At 38.9% G+C, this 25,795-nt stretch overlaps 1 protein-coding gene across 4 annotated transcripts in view; it reads right to left on the bottom strand.

Annotated features, from left to right (window-relative positions):
• The window catches only part of ttyh2 (tweety family member 2), a 107,159-nt gene extending 81,647 nt beyond the window's left edge, over window positions 1-25,512 (bottom strand). For 3 of the 4 annotated variants that reach the window (XM_022669071.2, XM_022669070.2, XM_022669072.2), the window contains exon 1: window positions 24,994-25,511. In XM_022669071.2, coding sequence (XP_022524792.2) covers window positions 24,994-25,122 — 129 coding nt within the window. In that variant the 5' untranslated portion in view covers window positions 25,123-25,511. Of the gene's footprint in view, window positions 1-24,993 lie in introns of all 4 variants that reach the window. The other variant, XM_022669069.2, reaches the window with a different exon arrangement.
• Window positions 25,513-25,795: the final 283 nt, after the last annotated feature.

Here is a 25,795-nt window from a genome sequence, read left to right as displayed (position 1 = left end):
GCTAAAAGCTTTTGAAGTACTAGTTGAAAGCTGGATCCCCCCCACCTCCCCCTCACTGTGAGTAAAGACCCAGGAGGTCTGACCGAGTTTAGCGGAGACGGTGTCCCCTCAGCATGAACTGCAAGACTTAACTGTTCCTCTCTTGAAGAATCTCTAAAATCTCTGCTCTCTTATTGGTGGATTATTTTTTTTAACAATGTATTTTTAAATGTATTTGCCTTCTGTTGGAGAACTTGGAGCTGGTTTGATCTCCTCATGGCACCATCATATCTGTAGATTTTTAGCTGCTTTTAGAATTCAATTATTCACAGAATTTAAAGCTATTTTGGTCTTGTACTAGTGAATGTTTAGCTGGTTTGTTCTGCTATTAATGGATTGGGGGATTTTATGGCTGTTGTGGTCTCTTATTGGTGGATTTTAGCAGTGATGTTCTTCTACTTGAGCTTTTTTAGCTTTATTATTCTCTTTTTTGTTCTTTGCTGTTTTGGACAACTATTGGTGGATTTCTGCCTATAATGGTCAGCAGTTTGTGGATTTTTAGTGATGATGTTCTCCTACTTGTGATCTTTTAAATGGAAAATTCTCCTATTTGTGGGTTTTAGCTGTTTTGGACATCTATTGGTGGATTTTTCTCTAGCATGGTCTTCTATTGGTGGATTTGTATCGATGGTGTTCTCCTACTTGTGCTCTTTTTGCTGTAATATTCTCCTATATGTGTTTTTTTTAGCTGTTTAGGACATCTATTGGTAGATTTTTGTCTATTATTGTCTCCTGATGGTGGATTTCTAGTGATTATGCTATCCTACTTGTGATCTTTTAACTGTAATATTCTCTTGTTTGTGTTTTTTATCTGTTTTGGACATCTATTGGTGGATTTCTCTCGGGCATGGTCTCCTGTTGGTGGATTTTTAGTGATTATGTTCTCAAACTTGTGCTTTTTTAGCTGTAATATTCACCTATATGTTGTTTTTAGCTGTTTTTGACATCTATTGGTGGATGTCTGTCTATTATGTTCTCATGTTGGCGATTTTTAGTGATTATGTTCTCATACTTGCTCTTTTAGCTTTAATATTCTCCCATTCTAGCTATCTTGTTCTTCTGTTGATGGATAGACACCACCTCAACCTTCTACAGGAGGTGTAACTGTAGAGAGATCTGAGAGAACAGCAGCTGTAGAATCCTCTGCAGAACACTGGAGTCAGGACAGCTCCCCTCCAGCAAGAAATGATGATGTAAAGGAGGACAAAAGAGCAACACCCCCCCATCCCCTCCACCCACCGTCAGCGGAGCAGTCTAACCAGTCCACCACTCCTCCCCCTGACCCACTCTAACACACACAATCGTACTACTACTATAGCAGAGAGAGAGAGAGAGAGAGAGAGAGAGAGAGAGAGAGAGAGAGGGAATTAAAGAACGGGATAAGAAAAAAAAAATTAAGTGGACGAGAGAGACATAAAACGTAAGATAGAAACAAAAAGAGGAAAAGAAGACAGAGGAGCATACGATAACAAGAACAGAGAATGGAGAACAAGAATAAAAGAAAAAATAAGATCTGAGATAAAAGAAAGAGAAAGATGTATGACGGTATTGGACTGTATCTCTCCACTCCCTCTCCCCTGGGAACATTTCTCTAGAGGTTTGTTTTTTGTGTGTGTGTGTGCAGCATTTCCCCCTCAGTGCCTTATAGCCACACACTCTCACACACTCTCACACACTCTCACACACTCTCACACACTCTCACACACTCTCACACACGCATACACACGCATACACACGCATACACACGCATACACACACACACATACACACATTAAACACTTAACTACACTTAGTGTTGTAGGTGACTTGAGCTACAACTAAACCTAGTTCTGGCACTAAAATCACCTTCCTTAGCCTAAACCCTAAAACTAAACACAGACTGTAATACACCACATAAAGCATAGGGGGCGCTCTACAATGTTCACATAATCCGCACGTTCATTTTGACATAGTGCTGGGTGGTATGATAAAAAAATGTATATCACTGTATTTTTCACAGTATATCATGGTATTTATTATTTTTTTAATCTTATTTATTTATTTATTTTTTGCATGACTGGGCTTAATATAGATTTGTGAGTTACTCTACTGTTAGGAGTACATATAATTTAAAACACCAAGGCTTTAAAGTAAAGCTTTTTGATTACTATTGGGTTTACTTTGCCCCAACAAATTAAACAATATATAAGAGAATCAGACTTCATTATCAGAAAAAAAAAAAGCTAAAGAACGTAAACTATAGACCTTAAAAAGAGATACCTAACAACTTTGCTACGGCTTCCTGTTTTAAATTGTCCCATAAACACTAAAATTGACCTAAAATACTCAATGTTTAAGCTTTTAATAAGAGGTATTTTTCTAAAAGCTCTATTGCACAAGTCAGACACAAGTTTAATATCAATTTACAATGTTTTTCTGAAGCCATTAAAAGATATAACAGTATTAAAATCAGCCACAGTTCCCTTCTTTCTTCAGTTAACAAAGCTGTGAAATCTCAGAGCTGTGGATCAATTGGACAATTCCATTCCTTTCACTCCAGTATGTTAGCTTGTTATGCTAACTGGCTAGCGTTCTCTAGCGAGCTGTGTCTCTTCTTTGTGGGTGCTGTTCTACACTGTGTGCTTCAGCACAGCTCCGCAGCGCCTCTAGTGGTATGGCGGTATGGGAAAAATGCATACCGGTTCTAAATTCACTTCAGATATACCGTATTAACCGGTATACTGCCCAGCACTATTCTGACATACTGTAATATCCTACATAAAATACAGGGGTCGCTCTATTCACATAATCCACATTTTAATTCTGACATACTGTAATACACTTCTGAAAGCATAGGGTTCATATGAGTCACACACTGCTTCTGACAGACTGTAATACACTATATGATGTGTAGGGGGCTCTATAACACTCTATAAAGGTCATATGATCCACACAGACATTCTGACAGACTGTGGTACACAGTATAAGAAGTGTAGAGGGCGCTTAATAATGCGCTATAATGTTCACATAATCCACATGTTCATTCTGACATACTGTAATACACTACTAAAAGCATAGAGGTGCTCTGTAAAGCTTTATAATGTTCAAATGCTCCACACACTCATTCTGAAAGACTGTTATATCCTACAAAATGTGTAGGGGGGCTTTATAATTGCATTATAATTGAATTAGCCCATTAATACAATAATATTCAGCAGGATTGACATATGGGAAAGGCTCATCTGGATCAGAAGTTTCTAAACGCTGCAGGACGCAAGTCTCTGTTATTAAAGCCCAGATTAAAGCTGCTGCTGAATAAATCACACCGGTATTGAGGACTGTCCTTTCAAATCCTTTTATCTCCCTGGGACTTTGTTTAATCTGTGCATTGAGACGTGCTTTATGAAGAAGAGTGGACAGTAATGATTAGGGATGGGGGACTAAGGCCAAACACAGGACAGGCTGAGACAGATCAGGAAGACCAGCAATAGTTTTCACCCTTTTTTTTCTAGGGTTCTATTATTTATTACAACTATAACCCAAGTTATATAAATAATCAACATCATTTTTTTCTCATAATACAAGTGTAGACAGTGATTTTTCAAATTCTCCACTAACCAGACAAGTTTGCAGAGCATGGAAAGCACAAATCAAAAATAAGTACCTTAAGGCATAAGGCACACCGGATTTAAAGGCACACTGTCAATAAACGTCTATTATTATAAGGCACACCAGATTATAAAGCGCATTATACCACAGTTAGTTCTGACCCTGCAATGTGATTGACTGGCGAGTGACATTATCAGCCGGTAATGCACTGTAAGCAAAGATCTCCATGTATTACTTCGCCACATACAGGTAATCTAGCATCGATGCAGCGCTTACAAGTCAAATACAAACCAAATGCGTTGTCATTATACACCATACCTGTCAAGTCTCCCGTTTTGGCCGGGAAACTACCGTATTTTACTCCTCTTTCCCGCCGTCCTCCCGTATTAGTATTTTCCCGTAAATTTCCCGTATTATACTAAATAAAAAAATATATAGGCCACAGGCGACAATGCACTGACCGCTGTGGGTCTCTTAACCAATCGTGGTGCCGGTTCAAGGAGAAAGTCCCGCCTTTCAGGAGAAACAGCCAATCAGCTAGCTGGTTTTGCGGAGCGCAGTTTAGTGTGCGGGAAGCCCCGCCCCTCCCCTCGCTGTGAGTTCAGGCAGCTAGTCGGAGCAGCTGTCGTTAAAACTAATCTGGATATACAGAGATTTTTCTAAAAGAAAGGTAATTAACCATGTAAAATGTGATGAGATTGTTTCTGATAGCTGGTTAAAAAGACTCTTCTCTGAATCAAAAGATAAATTAAACCCACTGTGTGTTTAATAAAATACAGCTTGTGACTCAGTTAGCTTAACTTTAGAATTAGCTAGATAGATATTCAGGGTTTGAGAAAAATCTACATATATATATAATGCCCTGCCCTGATGTGCCTGATCAGCCAATAACTATCATTTCCAAACTCTATTAGTTCAGGGCTAGTTTTAGGGTTTGTTAGAATTTGTTTAAATCTCAAGTATTGTGGTAATGTATTATAATGTAATGTAATGTATTATTTAGAAGGGGTAGAAGAGATGGTTGAGCTGGAGAGAGAGAAAATGTGGAGAGGGCTGAAATTAACTGAACTGATCAGGAGTGGACTGAACGATAGAAAGAAGTATTAATGAAAGATTATTAATTGTGTAGGCCCCTTAGGACTATTATTTACTTATGGAATATATCTGATCCATGTCCTTTTTGTAAATTTGTGCACCCTTCAATTTCAATTTTAAATATATTAAATAAAAAAAAAAAAAAAAAAAAAAATATATATATATATATATATATATATATATATATATATATACGTATATATATACGTATATATATATATATATATATATATATATATATTTATTTATTTATTTATTTTTTTTCTCGTTTGGGCTGTTGGGGCGGCGGAAAAAATCCCTTATTTTTAAGTCCAAAACTTGACAGGTATGTTATACACCACTCGGAGCATGTCTCCAATAGGCGGCGCTGGCAAAGATGCGGTCCACACAAATAAATAAGCCCAGCAATTTGAAAATCCCCATTATTACACACATTATCAGCCACCAATATCATGTTAAGAGTTGTTATTATTAAAATAAAAACTTAAAAGTATACATTTTAGCTATAGGGTATTTTAAGCTGAATGTAAAATTGGGGACCCTTGTAATTCTGCAGGTCTTGCTGCTGGGGGGCACCGAAGTAAACAAAACTTTAAAACTTTCAGTCTAAAGAGCACTGGATTTTAATCTACACAGATATCTCTCCTAAAAACTGTTTATTTGGGTGAGTAAAGTGGTTCAGTTTATTTGCAGTAAGCCACAATTTCGACTGAAGTGGCCGATAATGCAGCGTTTACAACAGCGCTGCTACAAACAGAGCTGCTATGGAATTATTTTAACTGGCGGAGTGTTTATAACCAAACTGATCATATTTTCTCATCCTGTTTAACTCAAAATCTTTTAATATACAGTGATAATGGAACTGTGCTATAATCTCAATAATACACTCGAGGGTCGTGCTATAACGTGTAATAAAGGCACTGCTTCTACAACCCCATCACAGCAGTGCCCAAAATACATGTTATAGCACGAACCTCAAGTGTATTATTGCTTTATTATGCAACACTAGTAAGGAACAGGGGTGTCACCATGTTTCCCTTCTAATGGCAATCTAAGCTAAGTAAACAAAAAGCTTTACACTGAACCCCTGCAGAAGCTGAAACCAGAGATAGCACACACACACACAGTTCCCCTTGACTGTCCCAGTTCAACCCACCAGCACTAATCACACAGTAGGCAGTGCTGTGGTCTCGGAGACTGACCTCTCTGACACGCCTGTTTGAGTAACGGCTGTAGAAATGCTAATCAGTCATAAACCGTTTCCTGTTTATCTGTAATCTGACAGCTCATTTCCCCAGCGAGTGACCGCAGGTCTGCCCGACCCGATTACACGCTAGGGTGTCTCTGCCGGAGAAATGGAGAAAGAGCTCCATAACTCGTCCTGCAAGAACATCTATCACTTCTTCTCCTCGTAGATAATCCAGACTTTTTATTTCAAGCGATTGCTTGGCGATAAATTTGCATCCCACTGCTCCCAGTATTGTCAGCCAGTTGAGACAAGTTTGGTGGTGGGTTAGCTAATGTGGCTAACAAGCAATGGAAACCTATACCCAATCAATTAGCATGATTAGGTATTGTTAGAAAATATGACAGATCCAGTCTGAAGAAATACAAAGAATCTAAAACCTACATTAAAACAAATTTCAACTGTTTTCATACCCCTCTAGCTCATGACTGGCATTAGACATAGTGCCAACAAGTTCATGTTTATCTCTTTAGCTACAGAGGGTTCTATTCAATTGGCAACACTTCCAATATGTTGATTACTGATGTGAAATAACTGGTTTATAGTGGGTGAACAGGCTATGAGTTTGGTTTCTAAATAGCGTTTGTGTGTGTTTGTGTTTAGCATTAGCATTAGCCTCCACGCCGTTCTGAATGTGCTGTTGTTCAGCGCTGGTTAAAAACAAGTAAAGGTGTGCAGGTTTTCTGTGGGTAATAAAGAGAATTTGAATTTTATATATAAATTTGGTTTTATATAGTTTCTAATAGTATAGAATGTTTTGATACTCCACACTGCAGACTCTTGACTAAACTCCTCCATTTACCTTCTCAAAACTCTCCTCAGTGCTGCTGGCTGGACAAAAATGTCTGGTAATGGAACCATGATGAGACCAGATAGTGCTCTATACAAATGCTTGAAACTCATGATGCCTGACTGACTGTTGAAAGATAATAGTGCTACTATTGATGCTTACTGAACTATGGCAACTTAAACTGTTTACACCGGGCCCACGCCTGTGTTTACACCTGTGATTAGTATCTGGATTGCACCCTTATAAGATTTTAACCACACACACGTATTTAAATCAGTCTCACACCATCTCCTGAAGTGGTTTTAGAATCAGATTTGTATCTGTTTTAAATCAGTCTCAGACCACATCCTGATTTGGTTTGGATGATAAGTTTTGCAGTTTTAAATGCGTCTCACATCACCTTCTGAAGTGGTTTGAATCATCAGATTTAAATCAGTTTTAAATCAGCCTCATACCACCTCCTGAAGTGGTTTAAATCATCAGATTTTTATCTGTTTTAAATGTGTCTCAAATGTTTGTATTTTTTTAATATCTCAGTTATGGGCTGCGCCATATCATATTGTATGCAATAATAAAATTTAATTTTCATTTTGTTGCAGTAGTGTATTCATTTTTTTTTTTTCAATTCGGTGTTTTGTCATATTGCCAAGAGTATCGTTATCCTGAAAATACTATGAAATATAGTAATATTATTTTAGGGCAATATTTTGCCCACCCTTAGTTTCCAACATATAATCTGTGAAAATAATCCTTAATCCTACTGTGTGAATCAGACCTGAGAGGGGGAAACAACAAAAACAAAAGACTAAAAGAGGCAACATTATTCAGATATCAAAGAGAGAGAGAGAGAGAGAGAGAGAGAGAGAGAGAGAGAGAGAGAGATGGACACAATTTGTGAGAGAGCAGTGAGGCAGAAAAAGCTACATAAAAAAAGAGTCTCAGAGCAAACAGTATTTATGTGTATGGAGCAGAGTGTGTGTGTGTGTGTGTGTGTTTGAATGTCTTTTTGTTCCTCTCGTCTGCGCCTGACTCTGACTAACACACATCAAAAAAAGGGTTTCAGAGGACAAAACTAGACACTTTTGGAAACAGCTCTAAAACACAGCACTTAAAAAGAACATACAGTGTAATAAGGGGCACAATATGGACAAAAGTATTGGGACACCTGCCCATTCATGGTTTCTTCTGTAATCAAGGCTATTAAAAGAGAGTGTATCCTGCTTTTGTGTTGGGGTAATTGTCTCTACTGCCACTATCTGATACACCTTGTATCAGAGTAGGAATTGGTGTAAGGATTTGATTGCATTCAGGGACATTTAGAGACTTAGTGATGTTAGGATGCTGAAGGTTTACCAGCCAGCCCACCTCATCCCCAAATCCTCAACCTCCCCCATTCAAACGTATTGTAGCAATGAAGCGCCAACATCCCAGAGAACACAGTTCCACTGCTCCACAGCTCAATACTGGGGGTTTATACCCCTCTATAGCCCACAGCTGGCATTAGAGAAGGTGCTAATAGGCTCAAAGTATTTATTACCGGAGGTTCTAAGCACTTTTAGTCCCATTAATCCGATGCAAATCACACTCAAATCCCAAAGACAAGATAAAACGTTCCTTAGATTTAAGACAGTAGTTTTAGGTAAGTCATTCTATAGAATAGCCTATAAACATGCTATGAACATTTAGCAGCTAACTGTCAAACTAAAAATTCCATTATTAAAAGAGATGTCTCAATCACATCTTTTTTTTGTTTTATTTGCCCCAAGTGCAAGTCATTTCATTTTAAGTATCTGCCGATACCAAATCACAATCTGATACTTTGTTGCTGCAGTAAAAAAAAACAAGAAAGAGCACATCCAAGTTGTCCCTTAAATATTTTAAAGTATTATTATTTTAACAACAGTATCAAAACTTACTAAATAACCATATAAATGATTTGCATTTCTTAAATAAACGACCGAAAAAATGTCACAACAACAATTCTGTGATTAATCATAATTAAGATCATGATTAATGTTTTTTTAAATGCTGAACTTCCCTGTATAGTTAGGAAGAAGACAGTTATATTAGTGTATTGCGGTTTATTTCTGGCAGACTAGATTGAGGCTTAAGCAATAACACACGAGAGGGTACAGCATTGCCAATATTACACATTATAGCACGAACCTCGAGAGTATTATTGTGATTATACCACTGTTCCATAATCACTGGTTTTTGAAAAAGTTTGAGTATAAGAGGATGAAAAAATCCATTCTGTTTGGTTATAAAAACCTCATCGAGTTAAAATAGTTCCATTGCTGCTTTGTTTGTAGCTGCGCTGTTCGGCTTGTAAGCGCTGAATTGTTGTTGGGTCATATGTACGTGGCGGAGTAATACATGGAGAGCTTCAATTACAGTGCATTACTGGCTGATAACGGCACTCACAGAACGCCTCTCAGCCAATCACATTGCAGAATTGGAAGTAACAGTGGTATAATAAAGCTTTCTTTTATGTATTTTAATATCTCAGATGCTTCATATCGATGCATTTTAAATGAGAATATTGTAATGTGCTGAGTTACTGAGTAACATCCCTAATTATTACTACAAGTGGGTTTTAATATTGGTTATCATGTTGTTTTAGAGGTGGAAGGAAGGTATAAATCAAGTAGCCACTCCCATTTCAGTCATTTACGCTGAGATTTCTTATCCTTTGTGAATCAGGAATACATTTTCCTGACTTCCTGTAAGAAAAATACATTACTGCACCTCCCCACTTTACAACTAATCGCATCTCAAAAGGGCTTTGGAGTAAATGACAGTCGCGATGACTAATCACAACTGGACATGCATTTTAGTGACAGCTTGAGTTTATAAGAGCAAGGAAACTGGTGCTATGTGTTTATATCTATTTAAAGACTTTTATAAGGCCTTTGAAGGATCATATCTGTACTGGTGTGGTGGCTGTGGCAATGCCCCAATCCAGATGGCTCATTCTGGCATCATGGATGGTGTGAAATTAGCAAAAAAAAATGCTTGTGCTGTTGCCGACACTGCTTATATACGAGCATCACACAGCTGTCATGCTAATGTGCCAGGAAGAAATTAACAAAGAAATGTATATATTTTATTTATTTTGATATTTACAGTACAGGCCAAAAGTTTGGACACACCTTCTCTTTTTCACTGTGTTTTCTTTATTTTCATGACTATTTACATTGTAGATTCTCACTAAAGGCATCAAAACTATGAATGAACACATGAGGATTTATAAACTTAAAAAAAAGGTGAAATAACTAAAAATTTCTTCAAAATAGCCACCCTTTGCTCTGATTACTGCTTTGTAAACCCTTGGCATCATTCTCTCAATGAGCTTCAAGAGGTGGTCACCTGAAATGGTTTTCCAACAGTCTTCAAGGAGTTCCCAGAGGTGTTTAGTAGCACTTGTTGGCCCCTTTGCCTTCACTCTATGGTCCAGCTCACCCCAAACCATCTGGATTGGGTTCAGGTCCGGTGACTGTGGAGGCCAGGTCATTTTTTGTTAAGTACACAAAACTCCACATGTGTTCATTCATAGTTTTGATGCCTTCAGTGAGAAAGTCTACAATGTAAATAGTCATGAAAATAAAGAAAACGCACTGAATGAGAATATATATATATATATTTTTTCACCCTAATGAGATAAAGTAGCTCCTCTTCCCTCAGTGTATAATATCACAATAGCTACATTTAGAGTGTTATTAATATAAATATATATCCACCCTAATAAGAGACTGTAGCTCCTCCTCCCTCAGTGTATAATATCACAATACCTACATTTAGTGTTATTATTATAAATATAAATATTCAGCCTAATAGGAGAATGTAGCTCCTCCTCCCTCAGTGTATAATATCACAATACCTACATTTAGTGTTATTATTATAAATATAAATATTCAGCCTAATAGGAGAATGTAGCTCCTCCTCCCTCAGTGTATAATATCACAATATCTACATTTAGAGTGTTATTAATATATATATATATATATATATATATATATATATATATATATATATATATATATATATATATATATATATATATATATATATATATATTCACCCTAATGAGAGACTGTAGCTTCACCTACCTCAGTGTATAATATCACAATACCTACATTTACAGTGTTAATATATAAATATATATTCACCCTAATGAGAGACTGTAGCTCCTCCTCCCTCAGTGTATAATATCACAATACCTACATTTAGTGTTATTATTATAAATATAAATATTCAGCCTAATAGGAGAATGTAGCTCCTCCTCCCTTAGTGGATAATAATATCACAATACCTACAGTTAGAGGGTTATTAATATAAATATATTCACTCTAATGAGAGACTGTAGCTCCTCCTCTATGTATTGAGATATACACTGAGGTGGAACTAAAAGATTAGCAAGAAGATTCATGAAGCTTCCTCTGCTTCAGGACACCTGGTGTAAGTGATCAGGTAATGTCTCTGGAGCTGTTGGAGCAGAAAATCAGATAAATCCCCTGGGCTGAGACTGAGCAGCACTGTCTGCACTGTCAGAGACACTTCAGCAGTGGACTGGATGATCTGCCCATCCTCCCCCTGCTGAGAGAGAGAGAGAGAGAGAGAGAGAGAGAAAAGGAGAGAGAGGACTGACAGCTTTGCCCTCCTATCTCTCTGACTCTCAGTTCTGTACTAACACACTCAACTTTATACAGCACTGGTCCAGTCAGCTACTACTGTAATCACTGAAACACAGCAAATGATAAAGTGCAGCACAGGGTAGGTAGATGTTTCTAATGAAGTGGCCACCAGTAAGTGGTAGCACACGTTAGGGGTGTGCCATATCGTATCGTACGTGATAATATCGCCCAAAAATTTTTATATCATGAACAATATTATACCCTGAAATATCGCGCCGTATCACCCACCCCTCATTACCTAATTATCACATCAGGGTACTACTTTTTGCCGTTTTTAGCAAAAGAAAAATTCACACTGTTCTCATTCGCTATTATATATCTACGAGAGACAGATTATATCTGTCCAGTATCATTTATTTTACTTTAATATGGATATATGGAGATATTTGGAGTGTATTATTAGTATCATGACATTCTGGATTATTGACTACTATTACAAATCTGATAAAAAAAATAATAATTTTATCTCAGTTAGCCATATCATATTGCATGCAACAATAAAATTCTAAATTATTTTTCTAATTCAGTGTTTTGTCATATCGCCAAAAGTATCGTTATCGTGAAAATACCATGAAATATCGCAATATTATTTTAGAGCCATATCGCCCAACCCTAACACACGTTAGGTACAGTGAGGAAAATAAGTATTTAAACACACTGCGACTTTGCAAGTTCTCCCTTTTAGAAATTTTGGAGGGGTCTGAAATTGGAGAAGATGTTCAAATCACAATGTATGATTTTTTTAAATAATTTATTTGTGTGTTACTGTTGCAAATAAGTATTTGAACACCTGCCAATCAGCAAAAACTCTGTCACTTAAAGACCTGTTAGTCCACCTCTATAAAAAGTCCACATCCACTTCTCACAACTCTTATTGTTCTAAATTAGAAGCACCTGTTTGAGGTTGTTAGCTGCATAAAGACACCTCTCTACCTCACACAATCAGTAAGACTCCAACTACTAACATGGCTATAAGACCAGAGAGCTGCCCAAAGACACCAGAGACAAAATTGTAGACCTCCACAAGGCTGGAAAGAGCTATGGGCCAATTGCCAAGCAGCTTGGTGAAAAAGATCAACTATTGGAGCAATTATTAGAAAATGGAAGAAGCAAAACGTGACTGTCCATCTCCCACAGACTGTGGCTCCATGCAAGATCTCACCTCGTGGCGAATCAATGATCCTAAGAAAGGTGAGGAATCAGCCCAGAACTACACAGGGGGAGCTGGTCAATGACCTGAAGAGAGAAGGCACCACTGTTTCTAAGGTTACAGTGTATAAAATACACTAAGACGTCATAGTTTAAAGTCATGCATGGCATGGAAGATTCCCCCGCTTAAATCAGCACACATCCAGGACCATCTTAAGTTTGCCCATGACTATTTGGATGATTCAGAGGAGTCATGGGAGAAATCTTTTGGTCTTAATTTCACTCGCCGTGTTTGAAGGGCGAAGAATGAGGAGAACCATCCCAAAAACACCATCCCTACTGTGAAGCATGGGGGTGGAAGCATCATGCTTTAGGGCCGGACGACAGGACGACTACACTGAATTAAGGAAAGAAGGACCATATATTGCGAGAACTTCCTTCCCTCAGTTAGAGCATTGAAGATGGGTCGTGGCTGGGTCTTCCAACATGACAATGACCCAAAGCACACAGCCAGGATAACCAAGGAGTGGCTCTGTAAGAAGCAAATCAAGATTCTGGAGTGGCCTAGCTGTAGAAAATCTTTTGAGCTCCCTCCAACTCTGTGCTTCTCAGCGACAGCCCAGAAACTTGGCTGATCTGAAGAAGATCTGTGTGGAGCAATGGGCCAAAATCCCTGCTGCAGTGTTTGGTGCAAACCTGGTGAAAAACTACAGGAAACGTTTGACCTCTGTAATTGCAAACAAAAGCTACTGTACCAAATATTAACATTTGATTTTTACAGGTGTTCAAATACTTATTTGCAGAAGTAACACACAAATAAATGATTTAAAAAACGTGCAAAATAGCAGGGTGCTCAAATACTTATTTTCCTCACTGTAGGTGTTTCTAATAAAGTGGCCACCGGTGAGTGGAAGTACAAAATAGGAAGATGTTTCTAATAAAGTGGCCCCCAGTTAGTGGAAAAATAAGGTAGGTAGGTGTTTCTAATAAAGAGGCTATCAATTAGCAGCACAAACTTGGGGTTTCTTAAGTGGCCAGTGAGGGTCAGCAGAACGTGGTGGATCTGTATGCGGTTGTAGACCCTGTGGCTGCTAACGGTGACCTTTCAGATGCTAATGGTTTAGCCTGCATTATCCAGAATAATAGAGGACTGTGGAAACAAATCCAATCACAGAACAAAGACAGCAGTGCATCACGCCGCACTCGCGCCTCTCCCGGAGAACGCGAGTGAATCCCTGTGGGATGACTAACAGCCTCTTCCTCTTCCTGTCCTCCAGAGGAAACAGCTGCTGGCTGCCACGCTCCTGCGGGAATGAGTGTAATCACACGGACGGCCACCTTCTGACCCATCCGGCACACAAATACACCCACTCATGGCTCGGGGGAGTCACATGGCACGCAAAAAAAGGCATGACCTCATTTCTAAGACTATTCTCCTTTTATTCTAATGCCAGGTGCTGCCATAGCAACATGCAAATTAACCTTGCCTGTCAAAGGTTAGGGAAAATCACAGTGTCAAATGCCTGGTTAACATTAGATCTTGAAGTCTTACTGCTGCAACTGCAATCACCACCATGTCTACAGTGTATATATAGTACACTAAAAGTTGCATAAGTCCTTATACAACTATACATGTTTTATTATATAAAGCAGATTCTTACTTTTTACACACTATCCACAAAGTAAGGCAGTAGCCAGGCAGAAAAACACAAGCTAGAAGGTAATCCAACTACTAGAAAATGCTCTAGCACCAACAGAGGATATTCTCACCACAGAGTTTTTAATCCCCAAGCAAACCCTTCAGCTCCAAGCAATCTCAAGTTACCAGAAGAATTTTAATTTAACACTATCTAAAAAGTAATGCTGCAGCCAGAGAGTAACCCCCCAGCAAATGGTATAGCCACCAGCAAAGAACATTCCAGTCACCAACAAATGCTCTAGCCACCAGCAAATGCTCTCTCACAAGCAAAGAACACTCCAGTCACCAGCAAAAGCTCTAGCCACCAGTAAAGAATACTCCACCCACCAACAAATGCCCTTGCCACCAGAAAATCCTGTAACACCAGCAGTGAACTCAAAAGGCATCAGAAAATTACAAATGCAAGTGATCTTGCACCAGCTAAGAACACTCCAGCTACCAACAAATGCTTTCGCACCAGCTAAGAACACTCCAGCCACCAACAAATGCTCTACAGACCAGAAAATGCTCTAACACAAACAGTGAAAGCAAAAAGCAGCAAACTACTGTATCCACCAGCAACGATTCTACTCCAATAGTTAATGCTCAAGTCACCAGCTAGTGCTCTACTCACCAGCAAATAACATTCTAGCCACCAACAAATGCTCTAGCCACTAGCAGAAGCTCTAGCCACCAGCAAAGAACACTCCAGCCACCAATAAATGTTCTCGCTACCAGCTAAGAAAATTCCAGCCACCAACAAAGGCTCTTGAACAAGTAAAGAACACTCCAGCCACCAACAAAGGCTCTTGAACAAGTAAAGAACACTCCAGCCACCAACAAAGGCTCTTGAGACAAATAAAGAACACTCCAGGCACCAACAAATGTTCTCACGCCAACCAAGAACTCTCTGGTCACCAGCAAAAGCTCTAGCCACCAGTAAAGAGTACTCCACCCACCAATAAATGCTCTAGCCACCAGAAAATGATCTAACACCAGCAGTGAACGCAAAAGGCAGCAGCAAATTGCTCTATGCACCAGCAACGATTTTACTCAAAGAGTGAATGCTCAAGTCACCAGCTAGTGCTCTATCCACCAGCAAATAACATTCTAGCCACCAACAAATGCTTTTGCCACCAACAGAAGCTCTATTCACCAGCAAGTAACACTCTAGATAACAACAAATGCTCTACCCACAAGCAAAAAACAATCCAACCACCAACAAACGCTCTAATCACCAGTAAATAACGCTCCATCCACCAACAAATGCTCTCGCACAAGCAAAGAACACTCTGGTCACCAGCAAAAGTTCTGGCCACCAGTAAAGAACACTCCACCCACCAACAAACACCAGAAAATCCTTTAACACCAGCAGTAAATGCAAAAGACAGCAGCAAATTACTCGATCTACGAGCAACGATTTTACTCCAACAGTGAATGCTCAAGTCACCAGCTAGTGCTCTACCCACCAGCCAAGACCACTCCAGTCACCAACAAATGCTCTAGCTGCCAGTGAATGCTCTAGCACCAGTAGTGAACTCTAAAGGCAGCAGCAAATTGCTCTAACCATCAGTAAAGGCTCTAGAATAAACTGTGAACACTCAAGTCACTACCTAATGATCTACCCAGCAGCAAAGAACATTCCATTCACTAGTACATGCTCTACAACCAACAGCGAATACTCAAGTCATCAGAGAGTTCAGTAAGTGACCACTACACAGTCAGAAGCCTATGCTCTAGCCTAGCAGTTCTCCAAATGTGGTTCATGTGGTACTACTGGTGCTGTGCTTATCATCCTGTGGTGGAACATCAGATGAAATTTGCTGGATGTAATAAAATAAAGCATTCAAACTTTTAACAATTTCAATTTGAACATTTGCTTGTGTTGATTGCTTGACTTGTTGTTAGACCATGTACCCTGTTAAACCACCAGCAAACACTCACATTACCAGCGAACTAGAACATATTTACTCATACTGAGCCTATTAATTAAAGCCTAATTAGATTCATCAAGAGTACCCCCGATGATCCTGATTAGGCTTTAATACGGTCAATTATTGCGAACAGACAAAAAATTTACATAATTTGCATAAAATCAGTTATCAAATCTAGGTCTCTCTAAACTTCTGACAGGCAGAGTAAACAGAGCAGGAATGCAGAAGATCCGCTAATGGCTGTGCAGGATCAGAGCGGCTGTCTGGAGCTCTATCGCTAGATAATTAGGCTCTGTCAGTACTTCTGTCATTTCCAGAGCAGTTAATTAGCGAGTGTGCTAAACTGGTAGGGAAGTGTTGAGTAGAGCTGAGAGAACACCCGAGTTCTGTTTTAAAGCTGGGGAACTGATATATATGGTGATGAAATGCTATTTGTTAATTAATTCAGTGAATTAAAACACACACAAAATCAAATTTATATCACAATTTACTTGTGAATCAGTGAAGCACCACTCAACCATAACATTAGCACTACTGACAGATTCTGACAGACAGTGATAAATATTATTCATCTTCATCTGCAGTGGTTCTTGTCAAGGGGCGGACATATTGGACAACATGTGAACACTTTTATTCACATTTGAAAGAAAATGGGAAAATGTAAGAATAGACTTTTTACTTTAGTCTAAACAAAAACAACAGTCCAAAGAACCAATATTTATTCAAACTAAGGAATAAATGGTTCAATTTGATTGCAGTGAGGTCACTAAACAATAGAAGAAGAAAAAGAAGAGGTGTTGTGCCAAAATTCAACTTCCCTTGGTATGCAGGTGCATCAAACAGCAGTTTTGGTACAAGAAATTATGCTGATGATTTTCTGTATCTACTGTAACTGTCCATTAACCCTTATTTATAAGCAGAAATAATAGGATTTTGAACACGTAAACATCCAACTCCATCAAAAAAAACAATCAAGTATAGAGAGATGCAGTTTATGTTAGTAATGTTGGCAGGATGTTGTAAAGTTCTTTTTTTGCGCTAAGTCACATTTACCCAAAAATGATTGGTGCCACTCCGCTGAAGTGCAGATAATATTGCTGCACCCAGTTATAGCGGAAATCTAAGCTTACTGTAAATAAATGGAAGCATTTTACTCACACAGTTTTCAGGAGAGAAATCTGTGTAAGAATTACAGTTTTATTTACTTAATTTAGCTTAGCAAGACCAGTTAAGTTAGATGGAAAACATGGCGACACCCCTGTTCCTTACTAGTGTTGCATAATGCAGCTTATAATCCAGTGCACCTTATGTATGAAAATCTAACTTTTTTGATAGTCATGGTTCAGACTTTGATTCAAAATTTAAAATATTAAAAAATATCTGCAACACTTTGACAAAAAGCAAACTTTGATATTCTAGATGACTGGGTCAGAACACTTCCAAAACATCAGGCAGGTCTTGTGGAGTGTTCCTAGTATGCAGTGGTCAGTAGCTACCAAAGTGCTCCAAGGTAGAAGAACCAGTAAACTGAAGGTTCATGGTGGCTCAGCCCATCTCATAAATTACAGCCCATAAAGGATCTGCTGTAACTTTGGTCTTGGTCCCTGATATGACAGAACAGACCTTTACATGTCTTGTGGAGTCCATGCCCCCAAAAAAGATACAGCAGAAAAAGCAGAAATTGTTTTAAAATAAACTTTTATTTTGAAAGCATGCCGAAATCTGCACCCCCTTTTAGGATCGCACACCTACGTCTTCTTGGCTAGGCCCGTCACAATATTTACATTATCGACTTATCGTTCAATAAATGGCCATGACTTCAATCATTTTAATATTTGTGATTTCATTCACAGACACAGGGAGTGAATGAACTCAAACTGTACCTTTATTAGGAAAAATGCCCTAAACAAACTTAAACTCTAGTCACTTAACTTTAGTGTTTCTTAGGTTCGTATTGCCTCAGCCTTCCTCTCACCGTCTGCATATCTCTCAAGTGAAGGCTGAGGCAGGTCCAATGGTCCAATGTGGGCCAGCTGGGGCAGAGCGGGGCTGCACATCATGGTGTGGGCCAGACCCACGCTTTCTCTGCCCCTGCACTTCGCAATAAGTTCTTTTGTAGTCTTTAAAAGGGTGTAATTCCTTTTTTACAATATTATGTTATCATAACATTAGTGCCATTTAATAGTCTTAAAATGCCAACAATATCATTTATCGCAATAATTTCTGGGACAACATATTGTTTGCAAAAAGTTATTATCGTAACAGGCCTATTCTTGGCTTTAAATTTACTTAGAAAAAAAAAATACCCAAGACACTTTTCAAAGCAATGCTGACTAGTAAGAAATAAAGAAAAAAAAGGAACGTGACCTGTAGCCTCTCCCGAGAGGGGGTGCTTTTCCTGGTGGGGGTGCTTTCAGAATAAAAGTTTATTTTAAAACAACTACTTTTTCTGCGGAATCATTTTTGGGGTGACAAATCCACCTATTTCTGATATTGGGATGGACACATGGAAAATCCCTGGTTTCTACGCCAATGCCTGTCCATGCCATAGATGGACAGATAGATACTGTGGCATTACAGTATGACTGAGGTCATGCTCAGATATGTGTGGCAGGAGGCATTAATGTCATGACTAATGTCTTTAAACACAGAGTAGAGCATCAATATCTAAATATGTTATATTAGAAGCCTATTCAGCTTAAACCGCCACGACAGCACAGCCGGATAAAGACATCTGGGCAGTAAATAATTAACGATCCATTACAATCCAATTTAAAAATGAAGCAGCAAGCGGCAGCTACAGGGGTCCAAGCACATATTAGCCCAACATGGACCAATACATCAGTTTCGGACCGTTCCTGAAACGAGGAGCCATGCTGCGTTTAAAATTTCAGCCCCTGATCTTGCATCAGTCAGTGTGGAGATGATTAAAGGGGGAGGAGGAGGTAGCTACTCATCAGGGGACTTTCTGTGCTGGAGGAATGTAGGGGAATTTGGGGGATGGGTGGAGCTGTAGAAGATGACCCAATGGTGCACCATGGGCTGGGGTCCCTGGACAACACAGAATTTTAACTGGAAATTTTCCATTGAGCTCATGACTAGGATTAATCACCGTCTGGAAACTTAACCCTATATGTCCACATGTTTTGTAGCCCTCAAGAATATGCAAATGTGTATATATACACTACATACATATGTCCATATGTTTGCGCACACCCCTTTTAGCCAGTCATGCTTCAATAACTGTGACTCCATACACACAGTGTGGACTAAAGTAGGTGAAGAAATAAGTATATAATTCCCAAACTAATTACAATAAATGATTATTTACATTTTTGCTGTCTTTAAGAAGTGTATAATTACTTTTTTATGCGATTCTGTTATCAAGGATTCAAGGAGACGTCATTCGCATCACATGTGGTACATGAGGTGGAACAAAATTGTGATCTCACGATCCAGTTTATACCCAATTTCTAGGACAATATATCGTCCACAAAAAATTCTTATCGTGACAGGCCTAACCGTCACCATATTTAAATACAGAGGTATACCGAAATACTGTCATACCGCCCAACCCTAATGTCCATATAGTGTAAAACTGCTTACACAGTGGAACATTAAAACCAGTGTACTGGTGTAGACAGACCATCTCTCCAGCACTACTTCCACCCTGTCCACCATCATCTCTAACTCATCCTGACAGCTACAGAAATGAGCACTCGCGCTCCCTCTCTCTCTCTATCACACACTCACACTATCACTCAGTCAGTCACTCTCAACCACTGTCCGAATGTTGCTGACTGAAGGCTGGAGGAATTTCCTGCCGGCAGATCCACCGCGGTTCAGCGGGCTGTGGGAACGGCACGGCGCATGGCTGGGTGTGGGAGTTATTCAGAGGTCACTCTGGGACGATTATCGGGTGAACATGATGTGCGTGGTTTGAGTGCTTGAGCTTCAACAAGCATTTCTTTCCCTATTAGTGATGTCCTGTTCACGGGTTTAGTTACACTCTTGGTAAAAGTTCAGAGAGGAGAGAAACCTGGGGTCTGATTCTCGAAGCAGGAGCTTCAGCTTAGTCAGCTAAATTTAAGTTTAGTCTATTTGGGTCAAACCTATGGCAGATGATTCTGTTACTCCAGAAAAGGGTAAAAAAAAAAAAGTGCAAAAAGTCTGAAATCTAGGAACGCTGTTGGATACCCCATTATTGAATGCCGCTTGGCTGAAATCATTTCAAGTGTAACTGTCAGAGTGACATGTTTTTAAATTAAGATGCTTATTTTTGTACATCATTATATATTAATTGTCATTTCATTTCTAACGGTTATTAAAAAGTGCTAAAAACCAATAGGAACAGGTTTAAAAATGAGAGTAAAATGTGTTTAAAAATATAGGCATCTAAAATAGTTCAGTGTTGCTTTATTGTGGAGTAAGTTGTTTACACACGTTAGGGGTGGGCGATATGGCCCTAAAATAATGTCACAATATTTCATGGTATTTTAGCGATAGCGATACTATTGGTGATATGACAAAACACTGAATTAAAAAAAAAATTACGAATACGTTATTGCAACAAAATAAACATTTAATTGTATTATTGCATACAATATCACATGGCACAACCCTACCTGAGACATAAAAAAAAGGAATAAGATCAAAAATAAGATAAAAAAAATATATAAGAATCAGATTTGTAACAGAAGTCAATAATCAAGACTGTCGTGATATAATGCACTCCATAGATAGATAGTAGTAGACAATAGTAGTACCCTGACATGATAATTAAGGGTGGGTGATATGGCAGCATATTTCAGGGTATAATATCATTCACGATATTCAAAAATGTTACTGATATTATCGCACACACCCCTAACGCGTGTAACTGGGCAATTGTGGACCAGAACAAATTTGGCGGCAGAGAGACAACTAATTTAGCAGCAGAGTGGGAACGTAAAACAACCATAGCTAACACAAGGTCTAAAAGACACACATACAGTAAATGTTTATATTTGTTTTATATTGTGTGATGTGTTTTATATGCCTTTTTGTATTAGTCCTATATAATTTGAGTTGTACACAGTATTGTTGTGCTAGCTAACTTGTGAACGGATGCTACAAATGATGAGAGAGAAAGAGAGAGAGAGAGAGAGAGAAAGACAAATAAACCTTCAAGAGACATCAGTATGACTCGTGGCTATTATTCCATTCGACCGGTGTAGCTACACCCAGAATAAGAAGTAGTTTGGTGTGTTCATTGTGGACCTCTTCCTCACTCTACCTCCAGCCCAGTCATGTCATGCTCTTTGAGTTTGCTTTTAAATCACGGTGTGACTGGAGCTCTTTTACTATGTTAAACATGAAAACTCAAAAACTATTTAAAAAGAAAATGGTCAGAGTAGGACACATGTACAAAAACAGCCTTTGGACCTATCGGGTTTGAACTTCTAGGCAATCAAGCAAGTCCCTGAAAGACTTTTCACAATTCCGCCCTTTAAATGTCACTTTCTTTCTCATTAACCAAGGAATGCAGAATGCTGCTGCTCTTAGAGGAGGGAACTAATTATACTATAAGCTTTAAGCAATAGCTGCCATTCAAGCTGGAATTTTTCAGTAATGTAACTTTTATTTAGGAATTAATTAATTTGTGCAAAGCAATGACCGTAGAAAACATGAACTCCATGGTTCCATTCCCTTCAGCTCTACAGAAACTAAACGAAAAATGTCTATTGTTTGCCAAATTTGCAATCAGAGTTTGTGCTTTACAGAACAAAGGAGGAGCCAGACTTACCTACTACTATGCAGACCTGCTCTCAACTCCCAGACAAAGCTCAGTGTCTCAGACTGCCTTCATTGAGTTTACAGTGCAGCCCAAAGTGGATTTTCCCATTTTGTTCAGTAAATGTAATGTCCCAACAGTAAAAGTCAGTTTTTGTTTTAATCAAACCATTTGGATTTCCATCCACCTGTTTAACCCCTGAGCTGCTGCAAGATAATAAAAAAAGAAAGAAAAAATAACAGGGTTTGTACGGTCATGAAAAATCTGGAAAAGTCATGGAATTTAAAAATAATAAAGAAAAGGAAAAATACCCAGACAGTTTTGGTAAAGTCGTGGAAATTTGCAATTCACAAACGTGTGTTTCCATTTATTGCATTTATTCCATTTCTTACAAATACTTCAGCTCAAAGTTAGTTTAGTAATGTAGCCCTACACAATGGAGCTCTCAGAATCTGAAACACATTTTATTATTATTATTGAAGAATGTGTCGACATTGCTTAAAAATGTTTATCATTATAGTTTTAGTTGATTTTTGGTTTTATTGTTCATGTTTGCACTGATGTTTTAAAGATCGTATGGTCATGGAAATTTGCCTTGAGAACATGAAAACAGAATGAAAAAGTGATGGAAATGTATTAATTAAAAAGTGTATAAACCCTTACATGATCATTTAAACATTGATTTTAGCTGGCCGGCTAACAACTAAATAAACAGTTCACAAATGGTACCTTTACGCTGACATTAAACCCATTAAAAAAAACTGCAAATAACTTTGTAGTGTCTATTAGTATAACCAAACAGCACATGACCAACACTAGCAACTGTTTGCCTACAACTCTGCTGCTCCATGTAGTGCAGAGGCTTTGTTCCAGCCCAGGCTGTCAAACAGTTCATTCCTAAGTGTAACACCACCTTTTTTTTTACTACATAGCAGAACAATGAGTTAAGAACTGATTTCTGAACGGGAAAATATAAAATGTCTAGATAGAAGTTAGTGAGCAAGAAATTAGTCTTGCCCTTAAATAAGCTCCACTGATGAGCATCTTCTCAAGGAAACTACACAGTATTGAGCCCATCCTTCCATCATAGCCTGCATGTGAATGCTCTTTAGACTCGACTGTGAGCTGTTAACGACATTTCAGGATGAACTACTATCTTGTGACTCTAATTTAATAAATCAGTCGGAATTCTGAGCAGGCCTGACTTCACTCTTAACACAGGAACTTTCAGTTTGAAGAGATTTTAAACAACTGGACTGCATATATATATATATATAAAAAATAATAATAATAATAATTGAGTGGCCAAGATTCACACTATAAGTGCAAATATTGGTAGACACAGGAGGTTAACTTAATTGTTATGGCTCTAGGCAGAACCATTCCCTATTGGTAAAGAACAGCTGAAAAACCAATTATAACATGTATAACATTTTACAACAATATACGATACACATAAGAGGCTCTCTCACTCAGGAGAACTATTTAAGCACTCTGATGTTTCACTGAAATATGAATCTATACTGAACTATTCCCTTTAGCACAGAACTGCTGGTGCATCTATAATTCCAAGTGTGTGTGTATGTGTGTGTTATATAATACACAACTAAACCATATGCAAGAGGTTCTGCAACAAAGCATTTCCTAAATTGTTTATTAAACAGTTTCATAGAAAAGAACCATTAAAGCACTTGTCACCAAATTAGTATGGCTCTCTGCAGAACCATTCCCCACTGGTATAGAACTGCAGAAAACCCAATTATTATATATATCACTAGTAAATAACACATATAGAACAACATTTCACACATTTATATGACTGTCCTCTTTGCAGAACCTTTCCTTAGTCAAATTAACCATAATTAAAGGTGTACATTTATACAGAACCACTTCTTAAACCACATCCAATAGAATTTCAATCACAGAGAAGAACCATTTAAGGTATTAAATTACCAATTAGGTATTTTAGTAATTTGAGTAGTACACAGTATAGCACTGGTTCACTGAAAAAAAACTGTTTATGAAGGGTTTAGAGGTGTCCCTCATTGGGCTACAACGATTACTTGACATGACCAACAATGATTTATTGTTAAATTTGTGACTGCAGTGCAGAAACAAATTGCTAGAGACAAAAACACACACTCGGTTCACACTCAGCTTGGTCCCCAAAAGTGCCCAAACACAACATATTACACATTTGTCCCTTACTCAATAAATATCACAACACTTCACACTTAAACAACTTCTTAAAATCATATGTTCTGCTGTTTTGAAGCTGACGCTCTTATCCAGAGCATCAGACTTACCACACCACCAACCACAACAGCCAAAGGCAGCAGAGATGTGGAGGGTACTAAAGGAAATAGTCGTTGACTAATCAACTATTTAGAAAAAAGTAATTGACAGATTAGTCGATTTTCAAAACAACCATTACTTGCAGCCCTCGTGCCTCACCTGCTTCTGAATATGGTAGTTAGCTCAGTGGCAGTTAGTGGTGTTATCCACTGCACCACACAACCAACCACCATCCACAATACCCAAAGGAAACAGAGATGTGGAGAGTATGGAAGAAAATAATCGTTGACTAATCGACTGAAAACATTCATTACTTGCAGCCCTAATGTCTCAATTCCTGGTAGTTTTCATCACGATGTGGTAGCTCATTGGCAGGTAGTAGTGTTATCCACTGCGCTACACCACCAACCACAATACCCAAAGGAAGCAGAGATGTGGAGGGTATGAAAGAAAATAATCGTTGATTAATCGACTGAAAACATTCATTACTTGCAGCCCTAATGTCTCAATTCCTGGTAGTTTTCATCACGATGTGGTAGTTAGCTCATTGGCAGGTAGTGGTGTTATCCACTGCACCACACAACCAACCACAATACCCAAAGGAAGCAGAGATGTGAAGGGTACAGAAGGAAATAATAGTCGACTGATCGACTACTTAGAAAAAAAAAATCGACTTTCAAAACAACCATTACTTGCAGCCCTAGTGCCTCACCTGCTGGTAGTCTTCATCCTGGGGTCTGAAGGTGTTTTCTGCGGGCTGGAGCCTCAGGTTCACATGAGGGAAATTATGGAGCCAGTAAGTCCACCATGGAGCGATATAATCCACCCGGGCTGAGGACATGCTGGACCCGGGTCAGGACAGGAGAGAGGACAGGACAGGACAAGACAGGACAGGGGAGAGGGGGCGCGCGCAGGAGACGCTTCCCACTGTAACAGCAGGAGAAGAAAGAGCAGAAGCGCCGCGCTGTCCCGGTTTATCTCCTCAAACAAAAGCCATGCGCCCCGAGAAGATCCCGAGAACAGAACCGAGCCCTCAGAGTAATCCACACACACAGCCTCCAGAACCAGAACCAGAACCAGAACCCACTACAGCTCAGAACCAGAGCCTCTCTCCTTCATCTTCCATCCATCCACCTCATCCTCACTCACACACTCTCTCTCTCTCTCAACACACACAACACACACACTCAGCAAACCACGAGGACTCACTAACCAACCCCGCGCGCGTGCACGAGCCCCAGCCAGCGCGCAGGGGGCGCGCCTCAACGGCCCGTCAGAGAAAAAAGGAGGGGTTTCATACAGATTTAAAACACACACATATCTGACTAAAACACGCTAAATATCACAAAGCAAACGAGCAAACCGATGTATAAGATCTTAACCGATATTTCCCACGGTTTTATTACTATTAATTACTAATGAATTAGTAAATAATCGCTGTTTAAACAAAGCGCGTCTCGACGGCGGCCTCTAGTGTTCACACAGTGGAAGTGCAGACAGGCCGTGTGCAGGAT

The sequence above is a fragment of the Astyanax mexicanus genome, chromosome 15, assembly GCF_023375975.1.
Source record: "Astyanax mexicanus isolate ESR-SI-001 chromosome 15, AstMex3_surface, whole genome shotgun sequence".
In the NCBI taxonomy this organism is placed as follows: Eukaryota; Metazoa; Chordata; class Actinopteri; order Characiformes; family Acestrorhamphidae; genus Astyanax; species Astyanax mexicanus.
This window is presented reverse-complemented; position numbering and strand designations above follow the sequence as displayed.